Consider the following 23,290-nt stretch of genomic DNA (forward strand, 5'->3'; position numbering starts at 1 on the left):
GCTCTTTCTCATTCCTTTTCTTCTCGCTAGCTCCTCCTACTGCCGTAAATGGCCTGCCCCAGCTGTCGTGAAACGCCCTACCCCGCCCTCCATGTGGCGAAAACGCAGTCACGCTTGACGGCGCGAGGTGGCTCAGCCGCAAGATGGCGGCGCTGGCGGAGGAGCAGACGGAGGTGGCGGTCAAGCTAGAGCCTGAGGGACCGCCGACGCTGCTACCTCCGCAGGCTGGCGACGGCGCAGGCGAGGGTAGCGGTGGCACTCCTAACAACGGCCCCAACGGCGGCGGAGGGAATGTGGCGGTGGCGGCAGCGGCCGGTGGGGACGGCGGGACCCCCAAGCCTGTGGTGGCTGTTTCTGCCGCTGCCCCGGCGGGGGCGGCCCCGGTGCCCGCCGCTCCCGCGGAGGCCGGCGCTCCCCACGACCGACAGACTCTTCTGGCTGTGCTGCAGTTCCTACGGCAGAGCAACCTCCGCGAGGCCGAAGAGGCACTGCGCCGTGAGGCCCGGCTGCTGGAGGAGGCGGTGGCGGGCTCCGGAGCTCCGGGAGAGTTGGACGGGGCTGGCGCGGAGGCGGCTAGCGCGCTTCTCAGCCGGGTCACCGCTTCAGTTCCCGGCTCTGCCGGCCCCGACCCTCCGGGAACCGGCGCTTCGGTGACCTCAGTGTTCTCAGGTTCAGCCTCAGGTCCTGCGGCTCCAGGAAAGGGTGAGTCTCGGGGTCCCGAGTAGTAGCGCCGGCTTGAAGGGGAGCTAGCCGGGAAGGCAAGGGCTGGCAGGCCTGCACCTCTGCGGGCTTGTTTTGAATTTCCTGGGCCCGCCTCTAGGGCCACATGCCCGCCCCTTTCGCTACTGCGCCGGCTGCGCAGTCAAACCCTCTTCTGAGCTGTCAGTTCCAGCCAGAGGCTGAGCAGAGCTGTGGAGCCGAGGGAGGTGCCGGGGACCGGGGATTGACAGAAGAGGGGAACTTTAGGGTTTCGGTATTTCTACTCTTACTTGGACTTAGGAGCCTCCGGTTAGGTTCCCGTGAACACGAGTATAGTACTGTTCCATTCCTGTACTACTATTGTACGGCTAGTACTTTCTGTATCTCGGTTTTTCACAATTGTCTACTTCTCATCTCTCCTTCTGAGACGAGAAAACGGATTTTTTGAGCAAAGCCGGAATGCTTGTTTTGGACCACACATCCAGAGTGGTGGTAGTCCGTGTTTCTTAGAATGTGGGCTGAGAACCACCGGTGTTAAGTGTTTTAGAGGATGCAGATCTCTGAGCATCACTTCGGGCTCATTAAACTCTGTAGGGGCAGAGTCTGGGGATCTCCCATAGGGCTTCTAAGGAGTGCTTTTGAAAACTCTAACTCTGCGGGTGGGAGTGGGGCAGACTTTTTTTTTGTCTCTGTTGCTTTTCCTTGTGTGATGTCAGCTAAAGGTATTTTTTTCCTAGTCTTTTTTTGTTTTTGCCTTTTACTAAGTAATTTGTTATGAGACTAAGATATAATGTATAATGTGCCTAAGCACTGAAAGTTTAGTTCCTGAATCCAGTTACTGATAACTCATGTCCACTTTTCTCCCAGAAACTGTTGTTGCAAATCCGTATAGTAAAACACACATCTCAGGTGAAGACACTTGCTGCCATGCATGACCACCTGAATTGGGTTCTCAAAACTGACACGGTGGAAGAAAAGACCCAGTTACCTGAAAGTTGTCTTTTTTCTTTCTTTTTTTCGAGACAGGGTTTCTCTGTATAGCCCTGGCTGTCCTGTAACTCACTCTGCAGACCAGGCTGGCCTCCAACTCAGAAATCCACCTGCCTCTGCCTCCCAAGTGCCGGAATTAAAGGCGTGCGCCACCACCGTCCGGCGAAAGTTATCTTTAATATACACCAAACTTAAAAAATTTCAACTCCTACTTAGTAGAAGTTCTCAAAGGAGCTCAGTAAATATTGAATTGAATTATCCAGGTTAGTGGTTCTAGACATGTTAATGTATTCCAGTGAGAGAGAGCATTGCCAGACAGGAAGTTTGAACATATGGCACTGTGATCCGTAAATAGAAATATGACATGTTTATAATGCCAGCATTTGGGATGCTGAGGCAGGAGAATGACTGTGTGATCAAAGCCATCTCAGCTAAATGTAGTTATGGGAGAAGGGAGTGATAAGTCAAACTATGTGGAAAATGTGACTGAGAAGGAGGGTCTTTTCTGTATGCTAAATTTTGTGACTATATTGTAGCAATTTATATTATTATGTTATTTTTCTAATATTACTCATTTGTCAAGAAACTTGACCTATTTTTTTTAGATTATACTTAAGAAACCAAGGAGAAAAAGAGACCATGAGAATGACTACAAAATTATAACTTTAATTATAATTTTCTCAGTAAAGACTATATATAATTACTTTTTAAAAAACATAAAAGGGTATAACACTATAGCTGTAGTTTCCCAAAGTTTTCAACATCCAAACTCTAATTTGATTTTTTAAAAAGCATTATTGTTTTATATTGCTATATTACAAACAGATACTCAGGCTTTCTACCTTGCAACTTGCAATGATTGGTTATAGAAATTGCTTTAAGTATATGCAGTTGAGTTGTAGTCTTTTATATTCCAGAGCCATAACACAAATGTTCCCCTTTTTCCTTGAGATACTGTTTGTTTTTTTTTGTTTTTGTTTTTGTTTTGAGACAGGGTTTCTATGTGTAGCCCTGGCTGTCCTGGAACTCACTCTGTAGACCAGGCTGGCCTCCAGTTCAGAAATCTGCCTGCCTCCGCCTCCCAAGTGCCGGAATTAAAGGCATGTGCCACCACTGCCTGGTGAGATGCTGATGTTTTGTATGAGGTGATTGATGTTTGAATATGAGGGTATCACAGGATTGATTTTACAGGAGTGATATACAAGGTGCTTGAGTGTGATGTAAGCCATTTGTATTGAGCCTTGAGAGAAGATTAATACTATTGTTAGCTTTGCACGTTTATGTATTTATTTATTTATTTATTTATTTGGTGGTGTTGGGAGTTCAACCCAGGGCCTTTGTGTATGCTGGACAAGTCTTAGCTATTGAGCACATTCCTAATCCTGTATGTACACTCTTGTCTTTAGAATAACATAGTTCAGGAAAAATGTTGACTGTTCTTGTTATTGATTTGAAAATGTAAGATACAGTCAAACTGAAGGGCTTTTGGCTTGGGTTAGTCAAAAACACCCTGAATCGTATTAAAAGGTTTGACTGTGAGCTAGCAGGTAAAGGTGCTTGCCTCTAAGCCTGACAAACTAAAATAGGTCCCTGAAACCTATTATGGAAGTAGAGAGCTGTCTACTGAATCTGTCCTCTGACCTCTATATAACTATTATGGCTTGTCTGCCCGCTACCTTCATACAGAGCCACGCATATACACAAAGTAAGCAGATGTAATACAAAATTAACAAAGAAAAAGATGATGGTTGTGTTGGGGAAGAGAAGTAGAGAGGAAAGGGACAAGTCTGAGAAGCAGCTGTTCTTGGGGCCTTAGCAAAACCACATCTGCTTGGTACATTTTAGATCATTTTCTTAAAAGTTGTCATTCATTTTTTAAACAGTTGCAAATGTAGCTGTGGAAGACCAGCCAGACGTCAGTGCTGTCTTGTCGGCCTACACCCAACAAGGAGACCCTACAATGTACGAAGAGTACTACAGTGGACTGAAGCACTTCATTGAGTGTTCTTTGGACTGCCATCGAGCAGAGTTGTCCCAACTCTTTTATCCTCTGTTTGTACACATGTACTTGGAGCTAGTTTATAATCAACATGAAAGTGAAGCAAAATCGTTCTTTGAGAAGTATGTGAATCTTAACATATTTATCTATATATGTATGTATACACACACATCTGTAACCACACAAATGTAAGACTGTACACCGGAAGGTATTTTGTGAAGGATAGGTGCCTTGGGCAATATGAACCTGACACTGGGCAGGAAGATTGATCCTCTAGAGGAAACAGACTTGAAATGAGATCTGAAGAAGGGCTAGGAATTAGCCAGTTGAAGAGAGGAGCGTACCAGGACTGGTCTGTGGGGGAAGGGGATCATGGCAGTTACAGAGGCTGAAAGAAGCTCCTAGTAGCTGAGGCAGGGAATGGGGCAGGGCTGTGATGTGCATTCAGTTGGGAACAGCAGGCAGGTTCTTGGACCGTGTTGAGGATCTTTGTCACAGGAATAGTAGGGATTTGTATTGCATGAGATTAGATTTGATTGAGAGTCACTGAAAACTCAGTGATTATGAATAAAAACTTTAAGAGCAGTAGGAAACTGTTAGGATTAGATTAGACAGAAGATGACTAACCACCCAAACACAACAGGCTTAAATAAGATGTAAGTTTGGTTTTCTCATAAAAGTAGGAAGTTTAGGGCTGATAGGTAAATCCCCAGTCATTAGGGATGCGGCCTCCATCAGTTTATCAGTTTATCATGAAGCTTCTGCTTCATGGCACAAGCTGGTCCTCTGTTGGAAAGCAGTCCCAGTACTGTTCTAGTCAGCAAGCAAGGCACACATTCCTGGAGGATGCTCACACTTCTTTTTCTCACTTTTTATCATCTATGCCTAGCTACTGATGTAGGAAGTGTAGTCTGTCTAGGGTGTCTGTCCCCAGTTAATAGTCAGGTGTTTTGTTATGGAGAAAGGAAGTTAAAATGAGCATTTGGGGACCGTGAGGCATCTCTGCTATAGATGTCATTAGATGATCATTTCATTAATTGCAGTCTTTTTTGTCCTTTCCCTAAGACAAGATCTTCGTCCTGCTTGGCCTAGAACTTACTGTGTAGACTAAGCTGGCCTCAAATTTGCAGAGATCTGTTGGCTTCTCCCTTCCGAGCTCTAGGATTATAGGCACGGTCCCCCACCGTCACCCGAACCGAGCCTGAGTATGGGTTTTTAAAAGGCCTTTATGCAAAGAGGCAAACAGTTGGTGAGGGTCAGAGGGACTCTTAGATGAGTAGGGTTATTAAGAGCTTCTTAATGGTGGTCATGGTCCTCTTTCCCATAGACACTTAGAAATATGCTGAGGCATATTTGTTTGTCATAATAACTGTTGGGGAGGAGGGAATAATAATAGCTACTACGGGAAGTATAGATAGTCCTACTTAGCAGAGAATGGTCCTGCCCAGTGTATCAGTAGCATCACTGTTGAGAAACAAGAATCTGCTGGTGAAGTGAATAGCAGATTGACCCCACACATGCTGGGTTGTACATGGAGGTGAGGCACCATTGATAATCCAGATTTCTGGTGTGTCCTCTGGAGAAGAACGACTTTCCTGACAGAAATCCCTAGAGAAGGACATGCTGTGTCAAGTAGGGGTACTAATCTTTATTTCCAATTCAAATGTACTTTTGACTAATTTAAGAACCATTAAGAACCAATAACCATGTGCAGCATGGTGGTGCACAACCCTAATCCTGGCACTCAGGAGGCAGAGGCAGGTGGGTCTCTGAGTTTGAGGTCAGCCTGGTTTACAGCATGAGTTCCACACAGAGAAACCTTGTCTTCAAAACAAAACAAAATAAAACAAAAAAACCCAAAAACCCAAATCAAAAAAAAAAAAATCTCCAGTACTTTCAAGACTGGTCTGCCAGTTGTTCTTCTGTCCCCCTGTAATATAATCCTGTTCCCCTATATAGCAGCTGAGAGGAGAGGAGCACCTAGAGCCACATATTGGCTCGAAGAGCTCCAACATTTAACAGGTATGGCATACGGAAAAGGAAAAGGTGGAGAAAAAGGAGGTAGTCCAGAAAGGCATCATTACAGATGCCAAGGGGGCAGGGTTGGAGTGACTGAAGGGAGCGTTTCAGTGCAAGCTTGTCAGATAGCGATGATGGCGGTAGGGGAAGAACAGAACTCCTAAAAGCAATCATCCACTCATTACACTCGGATTTCTAATTAAAGAAGGTACAGAAAGCAAACTAGCTCAGCCTTCACCTCTCACTTTGTCTGATAATAACGTTCCTACACTAGAAGCCAATTATCATTACTATTATTAATTATTATTTTATTTTATTTTATTTTTTTAAGAGACAGGGTTTCTCTGTGTAGTCCTGGCTGTCCTGGAACTCGCTCTGTAGACCAGGCTGGTCTTGAACTCACAGAGATCTATCTGTCTGCCTCTTGAGTGCCACTACTGCCCGGCTTAGAAGTTAGTTTCTTTTGTAATACGGTCATCAGTCTTGCTCCTTCAGTCTCCTGGGATAGCCAGTTTTCTGTGTAGGAGGATGGCCTGTCTAAAAGGCTCTCTGTTCCCATTACAGACAGTCTGCTAGGACCTCATGCCCAAATGAGGGCAAAATCAGCCAAGACTTGTAAAAACAGAAGTATATATGAACTACAAGTTATAACCAAGACTGAAGGCTTTATTTAATTGCCTTAGTAATAGTGAAAATACGAAAGTGCTCATTGTTTAGTACCAATATTTGTTCTTTAGTTTATCATTATTAAAATATTGATATTTAATACGTCTTAAGTAATTAAAATGTATAGGCTTGTAAGAATCTGTGTCCTGATTATCATTGAGACTGTGCTGAATACACTGAAGGCACACTACCTTATACTTCTGTGTTTGAAATGTTTTTAATAAAAAGTTTTAAAGAAGTTTTGAGAAAGCACAAAATTCAGTAAAGCAAGGATTCTGACATTTTTATGTATTACCAAAGATTTTTTTTTTTTAATTTCTTTTTTGAGACAGAATTTCTTTGTGTAGTCCTGGCTGTCCTGGAACTCACTTTGTAGACCAGCTGGCCTCAAACTCAGAGATCCAGGCTCTGGCTCTGCCTCCTGAGTGTTGGGATGAAAGGTATATGTCACCATGGATCAAAGATGGTTCTCAAAAGAAATACGTATTGGTAGTGGGTCTTCTGTCCACTCCAATGTCCCATTCACTGCTTTATTTCAGCTCTTTCTCCTGAAAGGCTTATGATACATTTTATCAGAGAAATTGGTCATTTTAAGGGTGACTTTAGAAACTTAATTATAATAATTTTGAAATATGTTATTATTGATCCTACAGCCTAGTCAGGGTTATTTATATAGTTACATTATTAGATTTTATAATATAGATATATAATTATATATTAACTACAGATGAATCTGGGATGGCTTATACATGTATAAAGGAGAAGCAGATTACCGTAATGACATACTGAAAAATGACTTTTTACAATCACTAAAACAGGTTCCATGGCGATCAGGAATGTTATTACCAGGATGACCTACGAGTATTATCTAGTCTTACCAAAAAGGAACACATGAAAGGGAATGAGACCATGCTGGACTTTCGGACAAGTAAATTTGTTCTTCGCATTTCCCGTGACTCATACCAGCTCTTGAAGCGGCATCTTCAGGAGAAACAGAACAATCAGATATGGAACATAGTTCAGGAGCACCTCTACATCGACATCTTTGATGGGATGCCCCGCAGTAAGCAGCAGATCGATGCCATGGTGGGAAGCCTGGCAGGAGAAGCGAAACGAGAGGCGAACAAATCAAAGGTACAGGAGCAAACCTAGGACTATATAACGTAGATGGAAAATTGTAGGATCTCCATTATGGAAATTACGTATACGTCCTTCTTACAGCTACCTTGGGAATAATCTTACACTGTATTTAAAATGTGTTGCTCTGAGGATTAGTGGTGTATGGGAGGATTTGGGAATGGTATCATGTAACAGAGCCTTAACTGCAGCAGCTAAGACAAGCAAGGGTTTTTGGTTCTGTTTTTTTCTTCTGAGACCTGCATAATAGTTCCAGAGTGCTGTCTGTACCTCTTGGCCCACTATCTTTAGAATGTGGTGCATGTGTGTGCACACATGCAAGTGACTGTGGGAGCAATGCAGCCGAATCCAGGGAAGAATAGTGGGCACAACAAAAGGTTGACTGAGTCTCTTTAAAACCAAGACAGCAAGTGGGTGTAAGTGGTGCACTTCTGCGCATGTCTGTGGGTTAGAATTACGTGGTCATTTGTAGCTGCAAGAGAGCCTGCAAAGAGAAATGACCGAATCAAACGCATTGAGCAAAAGCTAACTTAAAAACTGTTGCTTCCTTTGACTTGTAGGTATTTTTTGGTTTGTTAAAAGAACCAGAAATTGAGGTGCCTTTGGATGATGAGGATGAAGAAGGAGAAAATGAAGAAGGAAAACCTAAAAAGAAGAAGCCTAAGAAGGATAGTATTGGCTCTAAAAGCAAAAAACAAGATCCCAATGCCCCACCTCAAAACAGGTGGGGAAGAGACCTACAGAGAGGTGAAAGCTATGTCACAGAGGGTTGAAGGTTATTAATATTCAGAGTGATTCTTAGTCTGTTTTCTCTTATAGAATCCCTCTTCCTGAGTTGAAAGATTCAGACAAACTGGACAAAATAATGAATATGAAAGAAACTACCAAACGAGTGCGCCTTGGCCCAGACTGTTTACCCTCCATTTGTTTCTATACATTCCTTAATGCTTACCAGGTTAGTAAAATAATTGGACAGTTTGTCCCAGAAAAGTCAGATAAAATGGTGATTTACCCCTGAGAAAAAGTAACTCAAATGGAATTTTCCTGTTTAAGCTCTTGGCATTATTTAACTTAAGAGCAAAGGGAAGCAGTGTGGTGGTACACACCTTCAATACCAGCAGTCTGGGCAGAGACAGGCAGGTCTCTGAGCTTGAGGGCAGTCTGGTCTACATAGTGAGTTCCAGAACAGCCAGAACTACAAAAGGGTGGGGAGCAGCCTGGGAAGGAGGGAGACAGAGGCAGACAGGGAGGGAGGGAAGGAGGGAGGACATACACTGGTCAGAATAGATAGATATCTGAATTTAAAAGCCTTTTAGCAACTTGTAATAGTAAGACTCCTGCTCATACTTGACCCTCAGTTGGTTGATTGGAGTTCTGTTCCTCTAACCTTGAGAATGCTCAACACTCATCTGGTTCATCTCTTGAACTTGGTTTAAGTAATAATATAAAATTTGGTGTTTTTAATTTAATTCTTAATGTCTTTATTGACTTCTTATAATAGAATACTAAGATGTATTTATTAAAGTACAAAAATGATTAACAATTACTTTGTATTATCTACTCCAAATACAGAGGGTGAAAAGCAAGGGATAAGACGCTCGTTGCGTGCATGCCTTCAGACAGTGCCTTTCATTTGATAATGTCCCTCAGATAATCTTATCTTGGTTCTACTTACTTTTTTTTTTTGAGAACTTCATACATGAGCACTGCATGAACATTACTCCTGCCTCTCCTCAACTCTCCCTGTGTCCTCTGCATTATGATCTTTTAATTATTATTACATGTCTGTACATATATGTATATATATATATATGTGTGTACATTTAACTTTGCTCGTGTGTTCATAGTTGTCAAATGATCTTTCATATGGGAAAAATACCCATTATGAATTTTTTTTTCTTTTCAAGACAGGGTTTCTCTGTGTAGCCCTGGATGTCCTGGAACTTGATCTGTAGACCAGGCTGGCCTCGAACTCAGAAATCCGCCTGCCTCTGCCTCTTAAGTGCTGGGATTAAAGGTGTGTGCTACCATTGTCTAGCATTATATATTTTTTAGATATGATTGTAATTTTTTCCCTACCATAATGTTATCTAATACCTCTAATACTTTTTTTTTTTTTTTTTTAAATACTGTCAGGGCCTCACTGCAGTAGATGTCACGGATGATTCTAGTCTGATTGCTGGCGGTTTTGCTGATTCAACTGTCAGAGTGTGGTCTGTGACCCCTAAAAAGCTTCGTAGTGTCAAACAAGCATCAGGTAACCGAGATGACCTATTGGTATAAACTTGAAATTAGTCTACACCAATTTGATTTCATAGAATTTAGACAGGAAATTGTGATCTTTGTGGAAGTGATTTCACTTGAATTCCAGGGTTACGGTCTTGTCTGTACCTGGTGGTTTAGGCTTTCAATAACAAACATCTTAGGAGGAGGAGACAGGAGGATTGAAAATTCAAGGACTGGGCAGGTGAGATTGCTGCCAAGCCTGACGACCAGAGTTCAGTTCCTTGGAGCCCACATATGGGAGAGAACCACCTCCCTAAAGTTGTCTTCTGACCTCCTTACACGTGCTGCTTGGCATGTGTACATCTACGTATACAAAGACACTTTTAAAAAGAGAGTGAGTTCAAGGCCTTTCCTAGACTACAGAGTGAATCCAAGCCAGCCTGCAAACCTTAAATGAACTGTCTCGAACCAAAACAAACACCCAAACCAAGATAACATTTCCAATAAATGAAAGAGCCTTTGGGAGTGGCAATGATTAGTCCATTGGCCCCCAGTTCTTTCATGTATAGAATGAAGGGATTAGGTCAGACAACTCTTTAAAGTTAAAACTCTGATATCTGATGATTATTTGCCTATAAATTTTAAGAAAACCTTAGTGAGGGCTGGCTGGGTAACTCAGCAAGTAAAGGCAAGTGCTTGCCACCAGACCTGCAAACTTGAGTTCAGTGTCCACAAACCATATGGTTGAAGAGAACTGACCCTACAGGTTGTTCTCTGACATCTACCTGTGTGTGATGGCATGCATGCTCAAATTCATATTCATACAAAGGCTGAGGGAGGAGAATCACTGTAAGTTCAAAGTAGCCTAAACTACACAGTGAAGACTGTCTCAAAAATCAAAACAAGGGGCTGGATAGATGACTCAGTGGCTGAGAGCACTGAGCATTGTTGCAGAGGACCTGGGTGAGATTCCCACTACCAGACATCACTCTAGTTCCAGGGGAGCCAACACAGGCATGTGGTACATTCATATGCATGCAGGTGAAACATTGGTACATCTAAGATTAATGAAAACAACCAAAAAACCTAAACCTCTCAAGAGGTCAGGATTTTAAATGCTTTTTGATAGCTATTTTCCCTAGAGAATGTTTACATTGATTTAGGATTTGTATAGCTTCATTTTTATGAAATGTAGCATTGTGGAGAGACTGAAGAATCAGTTCTGCTTTTCATACTGAGTGTGATCTAGCAGATTATTTATTAACTGTTTTGAAGATTCATTTTCTTCTATACAAGGGGATGTATCACTTACTTTAGCTTTAGCATATTGCTGTTGGTACAGAGGAAGAAATGTTGAAATGTTCTGAACTATGACGGATTGCTTTAAATAACATTCCTAAAATAATATTTCTGGACCTTTTTAGATCTTAGTCTTATAGACAAAGAATCAGATGATGTCTTAGAGAGAATCATGGATGAGAAAACTGCAAGTGAGTTGAAGATTTTGTATGGTCACAGTGGGCCTGTCTATGGAGCCAGCTTCAGTCCGGATAGGTAAAATCCATACACAATGAAATGCTGATAAACAGTACTGAGATTTAAAAGTTAACTGCTGGAGATAAAATGCAAATGCCAAACATTATGGTTGCCTGTAGTTCAGTATCTTTCAGAATTAGAATCTTACCATTTGCTAATTTATTTTGGGGTACTAGAATCTAAAATAGCAACTAAGTGTATACTGAATTTACAAATTCAAGATATACATTCAGTGCTTAACTGGTTTCAAAATTTAGTTTTATTTTTGAATAACCCTTTGATAGAGCTTGAATTGGTTGAGTACGTGGATTATTCTTACGCCACTTCATAAAATTTAAGAGAAATTCCTCATACTAATGGCATTAAAAGCTATCAGCTGAAGCATTTAGGTTTCTATAATGGAAAGACAAAAGAAAGCTGGGTGTCTTGGTAAGTGCCTGCCAGCCATCCCAGCTCCTCTGGAAATTAAGGCAGGAGAACTGTGGTTCAAGGTTCTCTGCACATCATAGCAAGACTGTTTTGAAATAGTAGTGCCATATGTGTTAGGGTATTCCTTGATTTTCATTTCTAACTCTCTGTGAAAATGGCTGGGAAAGGGTGCTTTCACCCATATTATCTTGTGTTCTACTTAAGGTAGTAGTTTTCCTCCACCAGAGTTTTCACTATACTTGTGAGATCTATAGAATTAAAAAACAAACAAAACCAGGACTAAATAGGATTTAGCCAAATGGTATATTTTACTCGAAGAGAATGTCTGATTTCAGTGAAAACTGTTAGCTTTTGTATTTATCCCTGAAAAAGGCAGAACATTAGTATTCTGCGGGGAGGGGTTTGGGAATGAGATCTTGGCTGAATACAGCAGGGCCTTGGGGACATACTAGGCATGCACTCTGCTACTGAGCTGTACCTGATTCCTTTTCTGTTTTAGATACAGCCCATGCAGATAGCAAATGACATATCCCAAGTTGATACACCTCATCTAGACTGTCTACTGCTATTATCCTCAATATTATTTCTTGGTGTTTTGAAAATAGGATCTCAAAATAATAGCCTAGACTAGCCTTGAATTTGCAGCAAGCCTCCTGCCTCAATTGCCCACTGAGATTACACGAGCCATCTATACAAATATTTTTTTTCTTTTCTAAGTACCGTGACCCCTCCCCATAGTCTTGACAGGTTTGTTTGGTTTGGCTTTTTGTTTCATAATTAGCTTTATATAGTAGGTGTTCAGGATATAATACAAGATTTCATTTAACATTAGTTTAATACTTTTAGCTCTTGTTATCTCCTGTGAATTCTAAGAATAAATAAAGAAGGGGATGAGATGGCTCAGTGGGTAAAATGCTTGTCATGCAAGGGAGAAAATCAAGATTTTGGATCTCCAGCACTCACATAAATGCGGACCTGGCCTGACAGCTCTCCTGTAACCCCAGTATTCTGGACTTGGAGCTGGGGTCTCTGGAGAAAGCTGAAAAGCTCTGGGTACATCTTGGAGATTGATCCAAGGAAGATGCCTAACTATGCCCATGCATTCTGCATTCCACACACACAGGTGAGGGAGCTAAGGATGTGTGGCTCAGTGGTACAATGCCAGCCTGCCATGTGCAAGGCCCTAGGTTGAGTCTTCAGAACTATGTGCTCACTCCCACGAGCATGCACACACACTAACGTAACATAGGCACATGTCATTTGTTAAAATTCGAGATTGGAAGAAACTTGGACAGGTTACTAGGTTGTACTGAGAATCAAACATCAATCTCCTCTTCTCCTCAGGAACTATCTGCTCTCCTCTTCAGAGGATGGAACTGTTAGACTCTGGAGCCTTCAGACTTTCACTTGCTTGGTTGGGTATAAAGGACACAACTACCCAGTATGGGACACACAGTTTTCTCCGTATGGATATTATTTCGTGTCAGGAGGCCATGACCGAGTAGCTCGGTAAGAACACTATGATCTAATGGGGTTTGCTCACCGAATATAACTGTTTCTTGTCGAAAATACAAAGTCCAGCAAATGTTATTTTCATGCTATTCAGAATTAACTTTTGAGAAAGTAATTCACAGCTGTAGTTTGAAAATGTGAGAGGGAAGTATTATCTCCCTCCCATGTCTACACCAAGGGCCCTGCTTCCACTATACCTGTGTGTCCTGTTAGTCTAAAGTCCCCTTTGATGTAATTTTTGCTGGAAACTATGTGGTTGCCTAAACTCTAGGAGGATGGTTTTCTGTTCATTAGGAGTAGGGAAGTGGGTATAAAAGAATTAAAGAGTTTACATGCTGGTGGAGAAATGGCTCAGCAGTTGAGTCCCGACTGCTCTTCCAAAGGACCCAGGTTCAATTCCTGTCACATACATGGCAGCTCACAACTGACTGTAACTCTAGTTCCTGGGGATCTGACAGACTTACACAGACATGCACATAGGCAAAACACCAATGCATGTAAAAAAAAAAATTACTTAAACCAGGCAATTGTCAGTGCACACCTTTCATCTCAGTACTTGGGAGGCAGAATCAGCTAGATCTCTGAATTTTTAGACCAGTTGGGTCTACAGAGTAAATTCTAGGATATCTAGGGCTACATAGAAAAACCCTGTCTAAACAAACAAACAAACAAACAAACAAGATAATTTATATGCCTGTAATCCCAGCATTCGGGAACTGGGCATGGTGGCACATGCCTTTAGTCTTAGCACTTGGAAGGCTAAGGTAGAGGCAATATCTGAGTTTAAGGCTAGCCACATCTACGTAGTGAATTCCAGCACAGCTACAAAGTGAGACCCTGTTTCAAATAAAATAAATACAAAAAACAAATCAAACCTACCAGTCTTCTGGGATATGGAGTGAGTTTAAAGCCAGCTTGGGTTACATGAGATATTATCTCAAAAAAGAAAACGTTAGTCCCAGTTATTATCTTTCCTTCAGTTAGATGACAAGGAGGCACCATTTGGAATTGACTTTCACCTGGATTTACCTATATTTTAGGTTAAATTTTATTATTTAAATATTTTTATTTTCAGGCTTTGGGCTACAGATCACTATCAGCCTTTAAGGATATTTGCTGGCCATCTTGCTGATGTGAATTGCACTAGATTTCATCCAAATTCGAACTATGTTGCTACGGGCTCTGCAGACAGAACTGTGCGGCTCTGGGATGTCCTCAATGGTAACTGTGTAAGGATCTTCACTGGACACAAGGTACTTTACACCTTTCTTATTCCAGCACACAAAGATGCTTTCAAAACTGAAATATTTAACCAGTGGCATAAGTACTTTAAAGATAACTATTTTAAAGATGCTATTAAACTACAATTCTACTTTGGTCTTATCAAATATACTTAACCCTACTTTGCTCTTTTCTAGGGACCAATTCACTCCTTGACATTTTCTCCCAATGGGAGATTCCTGGCTACAGGAGCAACAGATGGCAGAGTACTTCTTTGGGATATTGGACATGGCTTGATGGTTGGAGAATTAAAAGGTCACACTGATACAGTGTGTTCACTTAGGTTTAGTAGAGATGGTGAAATTTTGGCGTCAGGTAAATTATTTCATGGTAAAGGTTTAGTCTTTGTTAAAAAAAAAATTCACAGTAAACAAAGTATCCATAGAAAAAACCGTCAGACTCTTGATGTGACAGCTGGACACTAATGGCTTCCTTTGGCATCCTTTTAGGTTCAATGGATAATACAGTTCGGTTATGGGATGCCATCAAAGCGTTTGAAGATTTAGAGACTGATGACTTTACTACAGCCACTGGGCATATAAATCTACCTGAGAATTCCCAGGAGTTGTTATTGGGTACATATATGACCAAATCAACACCAGTTGTACACCTACATTTTACAAGAAGAAACTTGGTTCTAGCTGCAGGAGCCTACAGTCCGCAATAAACCAACGGTATTAGAGACCTTTGGAAGCTACTGTTTGGAAAAGGGAGACTAAAAGCAAATACCTCAGTGATTAGTATTTAAGCTACAAAGAATGTTTTTGTCTACATGGATCTGGAAGTATGCTGCTTGGAAAATCTGAACAGGACAATTCCACGTTTCTATAGCAACCACATTTAACTAATTTCCGTTAGTTGAATAAGAGGTATTATGTTCGTGGAGGGGACATTTATGGTGCTTTGGATTGTGTGGAAACTATGCATTTTTTTGTTCAAATGCTATTTTAATTTATTATGTTTAGAAAAAAATCAATTTGATTTAAACAACTCATTCTGCTTCAAGATTCAAGTTAAGAAATACAGTACCATCTTGAGTAGCTGAAGAGTTCTATGAGCATGTGTACATCTGCTGTAAATGAAGTTATTGTATGGCACTCAAGCAGTGTGTTAAATGACCCACTAACACGCTTCCCTCACCCATGATTAGTGGACTGTATGTAACTGGGTAGGGGACTCCAGTTCCTAAGATCTAGATGTACAGCCATCCACCAACATCTCAATTCCTACCTTGTAAGTTTGGAGCGCAATCGAACACTTACAACAAAACAGGTGAAGAGATTTAGATTCCATACTCTACTTCAGCTAACGTGGCTACATATGACCTAGTACACTTGAAGACAGACAAACATTTCAGTTGCTTACCTCCAGTACTGAGCCTTGCTTTGGAAAACTGAGAGATTTAGACCAAGTCACTGCCAGTTTTTGCCTTTGTTGCATTTTGTACAGTTTTATATATTTTTGATATCTTGTAAATAAAGACAACCAGATTTTCCAGGTTCATAATTTATTGTACAAATTGAGTATTACATGATGAGTTCACATCAGCTTCTTCAGGCATGGACTTAACAGGTGAGGTCAGACAGTTCAAAATCCTATAAACAAAGCAAAAACAGTGTGACACAAATGTGTTCTCTATTTTTGACAATCAGTAATTTCTACAAATCCCCAGAGTAAAATGTATATTCACTAGGTTCTCAAGAGTCAGTAGGGCATATATCATATATGTGTGTGTTTGTGTGTGTATGCATCTCCTTCAGGTTGATGTAGTTTAATGTTCCAGCTTTAACAATTGAAGTAATTGTTGAAACTACCAACAATTCAGTATAGCCTTAAAAGCAAACTACTGAAAAATATCAAGTATACAAAGTAACACTTAAAATGTTTGTTAATTTTATGTGTGAGTGTTCTGCCTGCATGTGTATTACCACTTGTGTGCTTAGTGCCTATGGATATCAGAAGAGGGTTATCAGATCCCCTAGAATGGTTGTGAACCAACATGGGTGCTGGGAATTGAATCCTAGTCTTGTACAAGAGCAGCAGGCCTTCTCAACCTCTGAGCTTTCTAGTTGTAAAGGAACATTTTTTAAATGGTGTAAATAGGTAAGATACATGTCTGCTACTGAGTTTTCAAGATACACTTTTTATGGGGATACTACCACCTTCCCAAAGTTAAGAGTAACTTTATGTATAAAATGGGCAAAATCTACTGCCTGTTTACCAGGAATAAGGCATGGCCAGGACTTCACAGTCCCCTAAGTTAAATGGATTCAAGATGGTAAAGCTTTTAAGAGCAGGACAAAAATAAGTGAAGAGAATAGTTTTCAAGCCTTCCGCCTTTCTGCACAGCTGCTGCCAACACTGTATTTACTGACTTACTTCTGGATAGAGAAAGGGCTTGAAGGGGACTGTAAGAAAATCTTAAAGGGGTTTGTTTATTCGGGGCTGGGGGGGATCCAGTATTCTATGACAATGTAGAGCTATCAAAACCCCAGGGAATATTACAACTATATGTACTCCGGGTTGGTTAGAGCTGGGCCTGTAGCTCTGAGGCAGAATGACAGTCTAGCATCTGCCAAGGCCCTGGGTTTGATCCCTAGCACCACAACTTCGGCTCATAATTCCATTATTCTCTTTTAAAGACCTTTTAAATTGTGTGTGTTTATGTGTGAGAGTCCAAAAAGGGATACTAGGTTGCCTGGAGCTGAAGTTACAGTTGTAAGATACCTGGCACGGGCTGGGACCTGAACTTGGGCCTCTTTTACAGTATTTGCAGTGCTTGATGGGAACCACTGAGCCATTTCTCCAGGCTCTAGTATCCCCACCCCTCCCCAGGCATGGTGGTACATGCCTGTAATCCCAAACCTCAGCAGGCTGAGAAAGAGGAATTGCCACAACTGTGAGGTCAGCTGGGTTATAAGCAAGACTGTCTCAAAACAACCTAAACAAACAAAACCCAACCAAAACTAAATTGCATAATCTTATAGTTGGGCTGGAGAGACCATGAAGACCTGAGTTTGGTCCTAAGAATTTATGGGGGTTGGGGGGGGGGGGAGATGCAGTGGCACACCTGTAATTCCAGCACTCTTATGTAGAGATGCCCAGAGACAGAAGCCCAGCTTGTAAATGTACATAGCTGGGAATGCACAGTGGAGCTGCACAGCAGAAAGAAATGAAAGACCCTGCCTCAAGGTGAAAGAGAAGCAGCTCCTTAGAGTTGTGCACCTGCTTCCACATCAGTGTCCTGCCGTGAGTGTGCAGAGACATAGGTTCCCAAAAACAAATGTAAGTCATTTCATTGAAGTCATCTAATTGTTACAGACACAAGAATAGTGTTAAGAAAAATATAAATGGTAACAGAAAGTTACTTCAACAAAACCCAAAGAATTTTTAACACACCAGTTTAGCAAAAATTAGTCTACTCTGGCTGAGGTAAAAGATACACCCTCTTACAAAGCTAGGTGTCCCATAATCCACTGGGAAAGCACTTAGCACTGAGAAAACACTCCTAAGTTCAAAAGCATTTTGGTGTAATATCTTTCTTGGGTTTTGTTTTGGAGTCAGAGCAGACTGAAAATGATGGTGATCCTGTTTTGCCCTCCCCAGTGTTGCTGGGATCATAGTAGAAGACACGGCACCCAGATCCTTGGTCACTCTCTCTTTGAATTGTTTTGAGACTAAGCCTTGCTATGTAGCTAGCACAAGCTGTTCTTGAACTTGCAATCCTGTGCCTCTGTCCCCTCACTGTTGGGTTTACAGGTGTACATTATACCTAATGTTTTCTTTTAGGAATACAAGGAATTTCAAAGAGTGCCAACAGTTTACTTTGTATAAGGTAAGAAAGAACCCTACCATCAGAGTGACTAAGCTACACACTCTGAAGTGGCGAGTCCTTACCACTCATGTTGCCTTCACAGCTGGAGTTTTCTTAGGCCTTAACTTGAAGTATAAGACCAACAAAGCAATGCCTCCGTATGTGGCCAGGACACACTGAGAAGAAAAGAAAGATGTAAATGAAAGCTGTCATATCTCTATTATTCTAAGATATAGCTGCCTAAAACATAATTAATACTTACATTCATTCTACCTGTGAGGGTGTAAGAGTTGAAATATTTTTTAATACCAGTAAACTGGAATTGGCCATCACTTTCTGCACCAGCCATGACTTCAATCTAAAAGACAAAACAATAAAACAATAAATTGATTTGGGTGCAGTTTATAAGAAAATAAAATTCTTTCAGTTTCAAAATCTCTCCTGTCATCTGTGGTTCCGCTGCCATTGCAGTAGTGGAGCTGGTGGGCAAAGCTGGTTAGCATTGTTAGGACCTTCACCCATTACCCACTCTTTCTAAACTCCAGAATAGCCAAGCACTCAGCATAGGAGAAGAGCCGGGATTAACTCTCCTGACTCAGCACAGCTCAGTGTTTTCATTCATGGTCTATCAATACTGTGTTAGAGTAAACACTCAGTTAAGTCACTTTTTTGTTGGAGCTTGTAATGTTTTTCAAATGTAACCACCAACTGAACACAGTAACACATACTCTCAGTCTTCCTATAAATTACTTAGGGTTCCACGGGAGACAGATCATCTACTGATGATATTGACATCAGTCAGGGTGGTCTCTGAAGCTGGAACCTTACTCCTTATACCCAGATAAAGGACTTTTGAGTGCAAGCCAAAAAATCCTGGTAGAAAACTGGCCAAGTATTTTTCTTGTCTTTGGAAAGGGAAACATACTGGAAAGTATAAAAGAGTCAACCCCACAAAGAAATGTAATGTCAGCCTGGTGTGATACAGGCCTTAAGTCCCAGCATGGGGGAGGTTGAGGCAGGTTGATTTCTGTGAGTTTCAGGCCAGCTGGGTAAAGGAGGAGACCCTGACTCTCCACGAAAGAAATGTAAAACCAAACCAACATTCAACTTTCACACTAGCACAGATAAGTTACAACTGGCAGTGTTAACTGGCTGTAATACAGTGTGGTGTACGCTGGGTGACAGCAGACATTTAGAGTATATCATACCATATAAGGAATATACCCGTCTATCTAGCAGAGTCGTTTCTTCTCCAGGAACTTACTGTTACAGAAATTATCACAAGGTAGAAATACATGGTTCACAAATCATCACTGAACACTGTTCACAAAAGTAGAAAGACCAGAAATCCAACATGGGATGAATAAATGACAATTGCTATCGAAGGTCAATCATACAGGATGAGTGTACCACATGGAAGAAGCCCCAAGTGATGTTCGATATTAAAAATCAATTCTACTTCTGGGTATTACAGGGAATATCAATGGTTCACAAAGTCAGGTCCCTAGATCAGCAGCGTGAAGCCAATAGGAACGTGCTAGAAATGTAGATCTTCAGGTCCCTATCATAGATGCTGAATTAGAAACCCTGATCCAGTTATTTGTCTTAAAAGGTCTCCAAGTAATTTTAATACATACACATACTCAATAGTTATATGAGGAAAACCCTTGGAGAACCTTTTTTTTTTTTTTTAATTTTTTTGAGACAGGGTTTCTTGTGTTCTGGATCTCACTCTGTAGATCAGGCTGTCCTTGGAATTGCAGAAATCTGACTGCCTCTTAAGTCCTAGGATTAAAGGTGTGTAAGAAATTGCATTAAAAGAAAGTGACAACATATTGGGAGCTGTGGGGAGAGAGGAATCATTACTGCTGGTAGGAGTGTGAACTGGGGCAGCCACTAAGGAAGTCAGTGTGGAGGATTCTCACAAAATTAAAAACAACTACCACACGAACCAGCTACTCAACTTGGGATATACTTGAAAGACTAAGCCAACAGACCACAAAGAGATTTGCATGTCACAGTAGCTAAAATACTGAACATGCCCAGATGCCTCTCAGCAGAGTAGACAAAGAATATGTGGTACATATTTACAGTGGAATCTTATTCAGTCAGAAGGAAAATGAATGATGATGCAAGCAGGGGAATGGATGCAACAGGAAATCATTACGCTAAGAGAAATAAGCCAGACTCAGAACAAATACCCACTGATTCCTTGTAAACAGATCCTAGGTTTAAATATGTATGCACCTATGTATGTCTGTGTTAAGTCACAAAACTAGAACTAATCCTGACGATTTGGCTGGAAGTAGGGAGCCATAAGGAGTAGGGTGGAGGGACAGGGAAAGGACGAAAACTGAAGTAAAATGACATAGCATTTGCTAACTCAAAAAAAAAAAAAAAAAGGCACACACAGATTCAGAATTCAAAACTATTCAGTTTTCTGTGTATTATGGCCTATCTACTACAACCAAGCCGCAGCTTCCAGGAGCAACTTGGACTAGCGGGGCAAGGTCCAGGCAAGGCTGGTAGACTGGCTGGCTTCTAAATGGGAGTAGGAGAAAACAAACAGGTGTTACTGCTCTGGAAACCGGCACCATTCTATTAACCACCCAAAGGATTCAGAAGCATCCACACAATGAAATTTGAGACCTTAATTTTGAATACTTTCATAATGGTTACTGCAATAATGAAGTAAAAATTTAGAAAATCTAAATTTCCCTGGGTCTTTTTCATAGATCTTGGCCAATCTAGCCAAAGCAGGAAAATCACCATTAAAAGACAACAACAAAACCCTTCATGCCGGGTGGTGGTGGCACACCCCTTTAATCCCAGCACTTGGGAGGCAGAGGCAGGCGGATTTCTGAGTTCGAGGCGAGCCTGGCCTACAGAGTGAGTTCCAGGACAGCCAGGGCTACACAGAGAAACCCTGTCTCGAACCGCCCCCCCCCCCAAAATCTTCATAATTCAAGTTTTCCTTTGCTATACCTACCAAAGCATTCTTCTCCATTTACTTCATAATACATTTTTTAAAGTTATGAAATAGGTTCTCATGAGAAACTTTACAAGAAACTAAGACTTCTTGTCTTTGCCAATTCATTAACCTCCTCAACTCATTAACCTGTTACCTTTAGGAGGAGGAGTTACATAATTGGTCAATATTGAGGTGTTTCATTCTACAGAATACTGCAATAAGGATAATGTATTCCAAAGACAACTAATTCTGACTGCAGAACAAAGAAATGGTACAGGAACTGGGTTTTAAAGGGAGCTTACATGGAAGAACAGTGATGTTGATATTGAGATAAGCAATGGCATTATTATTATTATTATTATTATTAAGACAGGATTAACTCACTAGGTAGACCAGGCTGGCCTTGAACTTCTGAGTTCTGGGAGTAAAGGTGTGTGGCACCGCCACATGGCAACAAAGGTGATGTTAAGGCTTAAAACACCTTCCAACAAACTGCATATTGTTTTAGGACAATGATCAGAAATGCCCTCCCCCAACAGTTAATTTTGTTAACAATGCCCTGCATGATATTTTTATTTTATTTTTTAAAAGACAGGGTCTCAATCTATAGCCCCAGATGGCACAGAATAGGATGGCCTTGAACTCACAGAGATCCACCAGACAGTGTTGGGACTAAAGGAACGAGCAATTCTCACCTGGCGATAGAAATAAATAAACTAAAATATGCTCTCTTTGAAGTCACAAGCAAGTTTAGAGCCATATAATAGTGGAAAAAAAAACCCACCTAAGAGTAATAATTGTTAGCCTACGTTTAATATTTTTAAAAATGTAATATTGTTAAACAGCAGCCTGCTACAAAGCCTAAGCTGACAGGTTTTGTTTCTGTTTCTAAATAATCCAATAACTACTATTAAGTACAACCAGTCTTTCCACGTGAAATGGGCATTTCATTAAAGTCTTGGGGTGAGCAGTTGCCCTTGCTTCTTCATAATAGGTTCCTGGACACAGCTATTCTCCTGTCTTATGTGCACCTATCTGGAGTAGTGCGATCACCAGGTATAAGGAAAAGGAAAGTCAAAGGCTCTCAGGGACCACAAGCAACAAACGGCCTCTGTGGAAGCCCTTGCACTGGTCAAACACAGCAGTGATTCTCAACCTTCCTAATGCTGCGATCCTTTTACTACATACAGTTCCTCTTGTCCTGGTGACAGCGTGCCCCCCCCCCCCAAAAAAAACCATGATTTTCGTTGCTCCTTCATGGCTATAATTTTCCTACGGTTATGAATCGCAATGTAAATAAATACTTTTGGAGATAAAGGTCTGTCAAAGTGGTCACGATCCACAGGTTCAGAACCCCTGGAATATAAACTCCAATCCGTTTTTAGCGCCCAGGCCTGGAGAACCGCAGGGCCACAATAAGTTTACTCTGGTTTTGATAAAGGCTACCGCGCGGTTAAGGGAGGCCTGGTTTCCCGATCGCAGCTCAGAGGAAACAAATCGCTATGGCCAGAGTCCAAGACACATGAATTCAGTCAGAGATGGGATCAAAAGCCAGAATTCTCTCCCAACACTCTTATCACTGGATGACCTTGGGAAGCTCCCCTCTCGACCAGTCTCACCCCCAGTTCTCACTGGAAAGCGGAACATAAGACTCTCTGCTAACCGTGCGAGGCCTGGGGCGCTCGTAACTCGCACTGCTGAGGCTTCTGTGCGCCTCGGGGCCCCGACCCTCATTTTCTCCAGAGCCTTTCCCATTCCCCACCGTCCTCTCCCCGCAAAAAGAAAACCTCGCGCTGTTCCGGGGCGGGAAAACCGGCCAAATTCTGGCCGGCCCTACAAAGCTCAGTCACCAGTCCGAGCAACCGAGAGCATTTTCTCTCCCACCTTCGTCCGAATCACAAATTCCGCAGCAGATGTCCTTCAACAAACGCAGCGACTAGCTCTGCTGAACCGGAAGACACCCCCTCCTCGCACGCGACCGACAGGCCGCGGTAACTCGGCCCTCTGCGTG

At 41.6% G+C, this 23,290-nt stretch overlaps 2 protein-coding genes across 2 annotated transcripts; one reads left to right on the forward strand and one right to left on the reverse strand.

Moving 5' to 3' along the window:
• Positions 1–127: 127 nt before the first annotated feature.
• On the forward strand, positions 128–16,000 carry Taf5 (TATA-box binding protein associated factor 5). Its single transcript, XM_028775530.1, has 11 exons — positions 128–702; positions 3,573–3,810; positions 7,192–7,507; positions 8,071–8,234; positions 8,330–8,465; positions 9,647–9,767; positions 11,161–11,290; positions 13,046–13,210; positions 14,289–14,466; positions 14,632–14,809; positions 14,944–16,000. The coding sequence occupies exons 1-11, from the start codon at positions 144–146 to the stop codon at positions 15,159–15,161; spliced, it is 2,403 nt and encodes an 800-aa protein (XP_028631363.1). The 5' UTR covers positions 128–143; the 3' UTR covers positions 15,162–16,000.
• On the reverse strand, positions 15,985–23,282 carry Atp5md (ATP synthase membrane subunit DAPIT). The gene is made up of 4 exons (XM_028775542.1): positions 23,164–23,282; positions 18,571–18,666; positions 18,392–18,484; positions 15,985–16,089 (listed from the first exon to the last, which is right to left on the reverse strand). The coding sequence occupies exons 2-3, from the start codon at positions 18,655–18,657 to the stop codon at positions 18,395–18,397; spliced, it is 177 nt and encodes a 58-aa protein (XP_028631375.1). The 5' UTR covers positions 18,658–18,666; positions 23,164–23,282; the 3' UTR covers positions 15,985–16,089; positions 18,392–18,394.
• Positions 23,283–23,290: the final 8 nt, after the last annotated feature.

This window comes from Grammomys surdaster, unplaced genomic scaffold (assembly GCF_004785775.1).
Source record: "Grammomys surdaster isolate TR1022 unplaced genomic scaffold, NIH_TR_1.0 66, whole genome shotgun sequence".
In the NCBI taxonomy this organism is placed as follows: Eukaryota; Metazoa; Chordata; class Mammalia; order Rodentia; family Muridae; genus Grammomys; species Grammomys surdaster.